General features: G+C 50.4%; 1 protein-coding gene across 1 annotated transcript in view; it reads right to left on the reverse strand.

Moving 5' to 3' along the window:
* Positions 1–9,303, reverse strand: part of PODXL (podocalyxin-like) — a gene marked incomplete at its 5' end in the record, with an annotated part of 13,949 nt that extends 4,646 nt beyond the window's left edge. The window contains 4 exons of the mRNA XM_010081198.1: positions 3–62; positions 4,948–5,013; positions 6,486–6,640; positions 8,422–9,303. Coding sequence (XP_010079500.1) covers positions 3–62; positions 4,948–5,013; positions 6,486–6,640; positions 8,422–9,303 — 1,163 coding nt within the window. The remainder of the gene's footprint in view (positions 1–2; positions 63–4,947; positions 5,014–6,485; positions 6,641–8,421) is intronic.
* Between the last annotated feature and the right edge of the window lie 1,091 nt (positions 9,304–10,394).

Below are 10,394 nucleotides of genomic sequence, written 5' to 3' on the forward strand. Positions count from 1 at the left end.
TGGCCCGTTGAGCAGAAGCTCTCGAAGAAGGAGACATTGATGCTGGCGGTCCTCCACTCTGCCTGCGGTGACAACAGGGGCTCAGTGCTGTTCTCCCACCCAGGGACTGCCCAGGAGCATCACCAGGGATGCTGTGTCCCTCCTCATCCTCCCCCATCCCTTTGCACTGCCCGCCCGCTGCCGGCCCTCCCAGGGAACAGGAAAAGTTTAAAAGCAGTTTCTTTATGAGAAGCCGAGCTCTTGGCTGCCGTTCCTCACCGGGGCCCCGCGCTGGCCTTATCTGAGCGCCGCAGCTTTTGGTGTTACGGGAATAGCAGGTCCCCAAGGGAAATGGGGTGGAGGGGGGGGCCAGGGGAGGCTGAGGGGCCGCAACAAGAGCAGGACAGGGCTGGGCAGCGCCCCCCCCTTGCTCCCCCCAGGCATCTGGGGCTCTCCTACCACCCATATTTCTACCCTTTGTCCCCACCAGCATGGGTCCCTGTCCTCCCTAGAGCTTCCCCACAGATCTGCAGAAGCAAGAGAAAGCGTTTTGCTTTTGGATAAACTGGAGCATCCCCGGAGGGGTCAGCCTGGATGGAGCTGGAGGGGTGGATGGAGCCCATGTCCCTTCTGAGATGCTCCTGAGGCTTTTTGCATCAGCTTGACGCTTTGTAGCAGCTGGGAGCTCACTAAGGTAGAGATGATCTCCCTCCTGCATGCACGGCTTCTGCAGAAGAGATGCTGCACGCACAGATCCTGCATGCACAGGTCTTGCCTGCAGAGATACTTTGTGCACAGACCTTGTCTGCATAGCTTCTGTGTGCACATACCTGCACAGGTCCTAGAGGTAGAGATGCTGTATATACAGTGCGTGCATGCTTTCACAAATCCCTCATGCACATTTGTTACATGCACAAGGTCTTGCCTGCACAGATCCTATGTGCAGAAGTCCTCCATGCACACTGAAATGAGATGCTAGGCAGTGCGTGCCCTGGCTGGGAAAGGCTTTACTCTTCCCTGCTCCAACAACCCAAACCTTCCCCTCCCTCTGTAACATCCTCTGTTGAGTCTGCAGCATCCTGGCTGCATCCCTGGGAACAGAGCAGGATGGGAAACCTGGACTGGGGCAGCATTGCTCAGACCGCTCATCCCCAGCTGGCCAGGGAGGAGAGGGTTACAGGTTGGTCCGAATGGTGTTTATATCATCTTTGGACGCTGGGTTGTGCTCCTACGCTTTCAATGTCCTGCAGTTTATCACTCCCTGCCTGTGCAGCATGTTTTGCTCTGCAGAGGCATGAGAAGCTTCTCTGCTGCCTCCTTGCATCCTCTCTCCACATGTTTTTCTGCAGCTTTGCCTTCCCCCAGCCCTTAATAATCCAATTCTACCACCCTGTGGGGAAATAAAAAAACACCTTTAAAATTTGTTTCTTTTTTTGGGTGGGAAAGGAAATCAGATGCTAGGCTAAAACCTAGCTGAGCACCAAACCGCGTTGTTGCTGGATGGTGACCGGTGCCTAAACCCCTTTTGAGGCTGAACCGGAGGGATTTCCCCTTTCCAGGGTGGGTGAGGGGCATGGTGAGACCCCCTGCAGCTGGCAGGGATGTCCCGGTGACGGTGCCGTGGCCCCAGCAGCTCTTCTCTCCCATCTCCGGAGCCACTTGCATTCCTTGGCTGGAGTTGACAGGAGCTGCTGAGCAGCTCGAATCCGGTTCCCACACTGGCAGGGACCTAAAACTAACATCCCCAAATGAGGTAACAGCACTTGAGTCAACAAGCTGCCCCCGCCAGCTGGATGGGGTGAAGGGGACCATGACCCTGCTCAGGTCCTGTCTGTCCCCAGCCCAGTGGGTGTCACACAGCAAATTCTTTTGGGCACCTGGATGCAGGTCCCAGTGGTCCCACTGTTGCTTTTGCATCCCCTGACCAGAGCAGGCTCTGGTCCTCTCCACCATCCTCTGACTCAGGTCACTGAGCACATCCACGTGGGCTGGGAACATGATGGAGGAGCCACCCTGGACCCTTGGGAGGTGGCTGCAAGGCTGTGTGGCTTAACCAGAGCTTAAGGCACACCAGCCAGCTCTGATGTGGTCATTTCTTGCTTCCTCTAAGGCATTTTGGGGTTGGGATGCGGAACAGAGCATCCATCCATCCATCTATCCATCCACCCATCCATCCACCCATCCCTCCCAAGGCTGGAGCACCCCAAGGAGCCAAAGAAAACCCAACTGAAGATACACGTGAGACAGACCTTGGGAAAGTCATCTTGGGTAATGCAAGGCACTGAGCTAATGAGCCTTATTAGGAAACTAATTAAGATCCTGCTGGAATCAAAGGAAGGAGAAGGGATGAGAGGGAGGATGGGGGAACATGGACCAAACTTCAGTGCTGATAAAAGCATCACCTGAAGAGGAAGGATGGTGGGAACCAACCAGCCCCTAAAATATCTTTGGTCCATAAGGTGGTACCAACCATTTATTTAGCTTTTTTTTTTTTAAGACTTACAGATTGAGGGTATTTTAAAATTTATTTTTAAATTTACTGTGGCTGGAGAAACTGAGGCGCAGTAGGGTGCAATACCTGCAGTTCCCAGGTTCAGTCCCAACCGTTTTGCTGGAGTCCCTGCACCACCAGCGCTACCCCGTTAGCCCACCTATGCATGGTGGGGGTGGTCCACATTGCCCTCCCCCTTGCCACGTGTCATCTGGACATATCCCCCACCACTGGCTGCCTGTATTGCCCTTGGTGCTTCCCCAGCTTCTCCCTGGAGCTGAGCTTTCAGTACAATGCTGCCCTGACTCTGGCTCATTCTCGCGGACCAGGATTGGAGCCATTTCTGGAACACTTCTCCTTCTAACACGCACTTTCCTGTTTTCCCACGGGTTGTGAAATGCAAAGGATTTTTTCACTTTGCTGTCAAGATTTGGCTGAAGACTTGTTTACCGGGCCCTACAAAGCAGGGAAACCAGATAGTGCCATTTCTCCGTTATCTGCTCTGCTTGTGAGGCATAAAGTTTGTTGCAATTTTCAGGAATACGCCGAGTGGAAAGTTAATGGCGAGCGGGTGGGAGGTGTTTTGGCAGCCGAGGAGAGAGATGCTATGGGAGGATGCACCCTTGCAGTCTTTCTGCAGCTGTTTTGAGGTGTAATTGGCATTTTGCACTAACAATGCTTCAGCTCGTTACTATACCCGGAGGAATCGAAGGGAAATGGGGCGGAAGACTCGCCGGCTTGCCAGCTCCAGCACACCATTGCCCAGCGGAGCCGGTAGAGAGAAGCGATGGATGATGCCAGGCCGTGATGTCTGCCCACCCCTTCGCTCGCTGGTGCATCGCTGCGTACCGGCACCTCCCAGCCTTATCATCCCAGTTTATAAATAACCTCCCGGCACAGCTCCAGTGAAGCCACAGGGGAGGATAGCGGCTCCATACAGAGCCTGGCTGCACCCAGAAGGAGGAGGGAAGCATTAAACGCCGTAAGTCACCTGGGTGCTTTAGGGTCCAAACTTAGATTTCGTCAATCCGATGAAATATTTTTATATATTAAATATAAAATTTGATGAGAAGCTTTCCCAGCATGGATGCAGCTGGAGGTTCAGACGTTGCACAAAGTGGGGCAGGGGATGCTCTCAGGAGGGGCTGTCCTGCTGTGGCATCTGGACCACGAGCATCATGGTAATATGGTCCCTCCCTGGAGTCATCCTCAGTGTTAAGGGAAGAGTGGCTAAAGACATCATTGTTTCTGCAGATGTCTAGGCAAGGGGCATTTACACCCAGGAGTAGCCAAAGCAGGAAGGTGGTGGCCATGAGATGGCAACAGACAGGCGTTTCCCCTCCTCCAGAAGTCTGGTGGGTGCTATCAGGAGGTCCAAGCCCTCTCTGGGGTTGCCAGGCAGGGCCACCACGAAGCCACAGGGAATTTCAAGAGCCTCTGGTCAGCAGGAGTGATTGTGCCTGTCCTCAGCACGTATCTCAGGGGGTTTTACAAACACAGTGTGCCTTCACTTCGTGTCTCACCACCGTACAGTGAAGTCAAGTCAGTCCATTTTACAAACGGGACAGCAGAGATCCAGAAACCAGAGCGTCATAACACCAAAACCCACCCCTGAACCCCACCCACAGCTCAGATAGATACAATCACTCTGTCAAGACCTCACCAGCCATGGGGTGTTGTCTCTTCCTCTTTTTAATAAACTTAAAACTCCAGCCTATTTAAAAGTTATCAATATATTGCATCTTCCCTATGACAGGAAACTCTTAGTTTCCACAAGAATCCTTTTGAAGGTGGGTATCCCTCAGAAAAGCCAGCAGACAACACCCACCCACCAGAAGAAGGGGTCTTGGTGTGGAGTCTTGGGTTGGGTTTGCCTTTCCCCAAACTTAGCACTACATTTAACTACTCCTTGGTCTTGTAGAGGGTCTGAAACAAATGAAGTAGTTTTTTTTGCTCTCACTTTAGGGTTCTGTGAGAGCTGATATAACATCAAGGAGAACAGTGGGTCCCAAACTCCAGGCTGCTGTGCTTCCCAGTTGCTCTGTAGTGGGACGCCACTCTACCCCAGCTGTGAGGTTGCAAGATCTCCCCAAGTACACAACTGTGGAGGAACTCCACGTTTTTTTGCTTGGGTTTTGGGATGAACTTCTGGCCCCTCTGCAAAGGCAAAAAGCTTTCCCATTAGTGTTTACAGAGGAAAAATGTCACCCTCTGAAATTTCCCATTGCTCTTTTTCTGAGACCTGGGTGGGCTCAGCTGGTCCCACTACTTGAGGAAGACCACATGGACCTCTTCTCCTCCTGCTATATCCCCCACCAGGTGATACTGCTGAGTGGGGGTTTGCATTTATCATTTTACACCCCAGAAAGTAGTTGCATCCTATTTTGATGAAATTACTCTCATCTCTGTCAGTTCACATGCTCAGAGCTGATCTCCAGCTGCTAATCCTACAGAGAGGTCATAAGGGTGGTACTTACACAGGTTCTAGCTTCTTTCAGATACATGGTGGGCCAGTTATTTTGCACCTGGTCTTTACAGATGACCTGGAAAGACAGAAGAAAACATCTCTCAAATCATTGACATAGGTTGGAAGGACAGTTGGTCACTGATATGACAGACTGCCCCAAGCCAGGCGATATCTCAACCAAAGCTCTGCTCCATTTTACAGAAATGAGACAGGCCTGGGAGCTCTTCACTCAACCCTTTGCATGTGGAATGGGCTTTCACAGACAACTGACACCGCTGTCTGTGGGGTGTTTACTAACGCACTCCCAAACCAGGCTTACGATTTGCAGTACAGGGTAAAGCAGGAATTGGATCAGGCAGTAGGAAGATCCATGCCAGTGGTCCATGATGCATCTGCCCTACAAAAGATGAGTATCTAGGAGCAGAATCCCTTTCCCTCCTTCCCAGCACTTTAGTTATCCTGGCTTGTGTTTTGAGACCCCCCTACACTCCCAAACCAATTTCTGCTAATATCATCCATGAACGGTTGGTACCAAATTGTGGTCTTTGCCCTTGTATGGAATCACAGAATGGTTTGGGTTGGAAGGGACTTTTAAAGGTCACTGAGTTCCAACACCCTGCCATGGGCAGGGACACCTCCCACTAGCCCAGGTTGCTCAAAGCCTCATCCAGCCTGGCCCGGAACCCCTCCAGGGATGGGGCATCCACAGCTTCTCTGGGCTACAGGAAAACATTTTTTCCTCACGTATCATCTAAATCTCCCCTCTTTCAGCTTAAACCCATTCCCCTTCATCCTATCCCTCCACCCCCTGATCAAGAGCCCCCCCATCTCTCCTGTAGCCCCCTTTCAGCACTGGAAGGTCTCCCTGGAGCTTTCTCTTCTCCAGGCTGAATAAGCCCGACTCTCTCAGCCTGTCCTTGGACAGGATGTGCTCCAGCCCTCAGACCATCTTCATGGACCCACTCCAGCAGCTCCATGTCTGTCCTGTGCTGAGGACCCCAGAGCTGGATTCAGCACTGCAGAGGGGGTCTCATGAGAACAGAGCAGAGGGGAAGAATCCCCTCCCTCAACCTTCTGCTCACGCTGCTCGTGATTCCCCCAGGACACAGGTGGTTTCTGGGCTGCAAGCACACATTACCAGCTCATGTTGAGCTTCTCATCAACCAGCACGCCCAAGTCCTCCTCCTCAGAGCTGTTCTCAACGCATTCTCTGCCCAGCCTGTATTTGTGCTTGGGATTGCCTCGACCCGTGTCCGAGTCCACCCAAAAGCAGCTTCTGCTCTTCATATTGCTTCCTTCTCTCTTCCCAAATTTCAGTTCTTCTCTGTTCAGCACCCCAACTGCAATTCCCCCCACCTCCATCCTCCATGTCTCTTCACTGGAAAGCTATGGGAAAAAGGACAAGAACTATTTTGCTGCCTCATGTTTCCTAAGGCGCATCTCTCTGACACAGCAAGAAGGACCATAGGCTTCACGTGTATGTGGGATACCAGCTAAATATTAACAGACACCACTAGGAAGTGCCCACCTTCCCATAGGCATCATTACCTCATTTTGGAAAGAAGTGTTAAGGTGATGCTGGCCAGGACTGCTGCTCGCTGTCTGGTCCCCCGGGACTGGGGCTGATGGGTGTGTACTGGTAGGGTGCTGGTCCGCACTTGCAGGTTTGGTTGACACAGGTTTGGAGCCATGGCTCCTCTGGTCTGGGTCCCCAATATGCAGCAAAAAACAAGCAGACAGACATTGATACAGAATAGAGGATACACATGACACAGGTCTGTTCGTGAGCAGCTGAAAACAAGTTTTCAGCTCTAGTTCTGCCTTGAAGCTTACTGTCGCATTGTTTGGGTGGTTTTGTGTTTCTTTTTTTTTTTAATTAACTGTGATATGAAAAAAATATTATTGTCCTATTTTCTGCTGCTGAAACCCATCAGACTGTTCTAGAGAGATGAACCCAATGAGTATGATGTGTTGGTAGCTCGGGAATCACTTAAAAATAGGAGTATTGCTGGGTAAATGGGATGGCCCTCATTTCACTTTATCTGCGTTGTCTTCCATGGAGGTTTCTACAAGAGAAAGGTTCCTAACTGATCCTTAAATGGTGACAAAGAGAATTAAAATGCCACATCCTGTTCACAGCTTGTTTGCTTTTGGGACTCCTGCCTCTTCCACAGAAAAGATGAGATATTTCTCTCCCAGACACATTTTGAAGGCTCCAGGAGAGAATTAATTTCAGAGCCATCTGTTTATCTTGCATTCTCTCACCTATTTATTAAATATAAAGGTTTTCTTAAACCTCTTCATGCTCAATGCTTGAGGTCAAATTTGAATTAACATAATTTAATATATCATCCTTTAATGATGAACAGTCCTGTGGAGCAGGAGGGGAAAGAAACATCCTTCATGAAGACATGCATTTCACCTCCTAATGCCTGCTAACATGCTCAAAACGTGACTTGGATGAAGCCAGTGAAGATGGTCTTGCATTAAGACCTTGGCTCACTTAGTGATGCTTGCAGCAAGGAGGAGCTGGAAGGCTGAGGGGGAAGGAGATGGTTTTTTGAGTGGTTTCTGTACTGTAGGTAGCTGGAAATCAGGTCAAGAACAACCTTCTCCAGAGGAAGATAATGAAGCGTCATCACAGCTTTTATTCAGAGCCAGATGTGAGCAGAACCTGCAATTCCACCCAAGTCTGGAAAGCTCCATGGAGACCTCCCAGTCCCATGCTGTGATCGCTTCTCTGTAAATGCTACCAGACAAAATGCCAAAGGGGACCCTAGACTGTGCCTCACCAGGACACCTATGAACAAGTATGGCTCTATAAAGCTCCAGAGGTCTAGAGAAAAGATCTTAATAGTGTTCAGCAAGATCATAAACACCATGTGGACACTCGTAATGCTGCTTAGACAGAAGTCAGCAGCCAGCCCCCCGCAGCAGCGATGAATATCCTGCCTAACTGCTTAGACTCTTTAGAGGTTGTAGACTCAGAGTTTAGCCACAAAATCTCCTTAGTCATCTAAAGCTTATTTTCTATGCATGCCCAGCCAGCCTTCGCTAAGCTGTCAGCCATACTAGGGATCCTCTACAGTCAGCATTTGGGGTGCTGTCAATCTGCTTCACCAACTCTACAATGTCAGTCTCTACCTCTGAACTCATCGCTGCTGGATCCCTTTTGCAGTCACTGAAGACCGAGTCATTGCAGCTGATGGTGCTTCAGGCCCAGTTTGGTCCATCCAAAAGCTGATGTCTACGCTTTGACAGTTGATTCATGTCTTGAGTTTCACTAACTGCATTGACTCGATCTCCACTGATGACAACGGGGACCTAAACACCCAGTTGTCATGGAGACAACTTTGCTGGAAAGTCCTAAAATGAGACAAGATGATGACACCCCTTACTGACAAGATGTGTTTAGAGTAGCCAAAGGAAAAGACCACAAAAGAGCCTCCCAACTTGAGAAATCAAGGTTCTCATCTTCTGGTACCTGCTTCAACAGTTGGTGTGGTGGTGGCTGCCTCTGAGACCTTGTTGATGCTGCCGGGTGGTAAAGATGCTTTACTAGTGGTGGGGGAGACGGATCCATCAAAAGGGGTAACAGAAGTCTTGACGCTTCCAGGTCTGGTGGAAGAGGCCAGTCCCTGGACTGAAGAACTGGGAGAAGAGTGAGGCTGCTTGGCAACAGATGTGGGAGAAGAGACACCATAGCCCTTGACCCCAGGGGGAAGGCTGCTTGTTGACACTTGGATGCTAGCCTTGGTGCTGGCCAGCTGGTCCGAAGGCTGACTTCCCTGAGCTACCACGCTGGGGGGGGATGCGACAGCAGTCCCTAAACCTCCTGGGGTGGCTGGAGGGCTGCTTGGATGAATGGGGACGGGTCTGGCAGCAGTGGTGGCTGCTGAGCTTCCCAAGCTGGCTGGAGGGCTGGTCTTCTGCTGAGTCGCACTGGAGGCTGCAGCAGGGGTGGTTGTTGAGGGTCTGGAGCTGGTTGAAGAGCTGACCTGCTGAGGCAGGCTGGGTAATGTCGTGGGAGCGGGTGGTGGGTTTCCTGGGTTGTTTGTGGGGGTGGTCACTTGAACTGCTGCAGGTGGTGTCCGAGGGGTGGATTGTGGGTTTCCTGGGTTGTTTGTGGGGGTGGTCACTTGAACTGCCACAGGTGATGTCTGAGGGGTGGGTGGTGGGTTTCCTGGATTGCTTGTAGAGATGGTCCCTTGGACTGTGGCAGGTGACATTGTAGAGGTGGGTGTTGGGTTTCCTGGATTGCTTGTAGAGGTGGTCCCTTGCATCTTGCTGGCGGCTGTAGTGATGATCTGCTTGTTGTCTTCTGGGCTTGCAGGAGTTGTCGTTGTAACATCCTCAGAGCTGACACCTAGGGAAAAGTGAGAATGCCAAGACAAACTTTAAACTAAGGAAACTGCCCTTGGTTTCCACCCAGAACAGGTATTTGTCGAAATGAATGCTGACCAGAAACCATGAGTCATTCACTCAGGGCTTGTCTCATGTTCTCTAAACTCATACCAAATGCCAGAAAGCATAGCGGAGGAGGAGGGGGAGGAGAAGAAGGAAGAAGAGGAAGAAGCCTGAGGACTTCAAGGTGTTTGGAGGGTCAGCAGGAGGGCAGGACCAGCTAGTTCCCAGAAGGCAGGTCTCCCTCCGAGGGGAGGTGCACCAGCTCCTGTGCAAAGTGCCGCAAATGATTCACGAAATAAAGCACGTCCAGTCCTTTTAAGGAAGCATCCAGTGAACATGCCAAGAGCTGTTTGTCCAACCCCGTTATGAGGGTCTCTCACATCCCTGAAGTGGTGAGGAGCCTCAGGTAAATCAGGTGACACTTCTGATCATTCTGAAAGTTATACTATTTTTGCAAGCTCAAGCTTTGTTTCTTTAATTGCTCATGATCTAACTTAGGTGTTTTTTACCCTCCCAAACTCAGATGAGTACTCTAAAAACATCATAAAATAGGTGCTCTCGGTTAAATCCATAGAGTCAAACCATTGAGGGTGGTGAGGCAGTGGCCCAGGGTGCCCAGAGAAACTGTGGATGCCCCATCCTTGGAGGGGTTCAAGGCCAGGCTGGATGAGGCTTTGGGCAACCTGGGCTAGTGGGAGGTGTCCCTGCCCATGGCAGGGGGGTGGGACTGGATGATCTTTAAGGTCCCTTCCAACCCAAACCATTCTGTGATTCTATGAAACTTTCTACAAACTGAAATTCCCAGTTGGGTGAAGTGTACAAACAGTATTTATTCTACTTGCTCTGAAAGAATGGGTCACCACTGGACAGAGTTTGTAAGTACAAGAAGCATTTACTTGGAGCTGCAGTATTTTAATTTTAAGGTTATTCAGTTCAGCTGCCCATTGCAAATATCACCAATCTAAAATCATGTGCTTGTTTAGCTGATTATTCTGCTGTTCTGAAAAGTCTGAGAAAGTCACATAAAAATGTTTAAAGTCCATATTCACT

This window comes from Pterocles gutturalis, unplaced genomic scaffold, assembly GCF_000699245.1.
Source record: "Pterocles gutturalis isolate BGI_N339 unplaced genomic scaffold, ASM69924v1 scaffold9929, whole genome shotgun sequence".
In the NCBI taxonomy this organism is placed as follows: Eukaryota; Metazoa; Chordata; class Aves; order Pterocliformes; family Pteroclidae; genus Pterocles; species Pterocles gutturalis.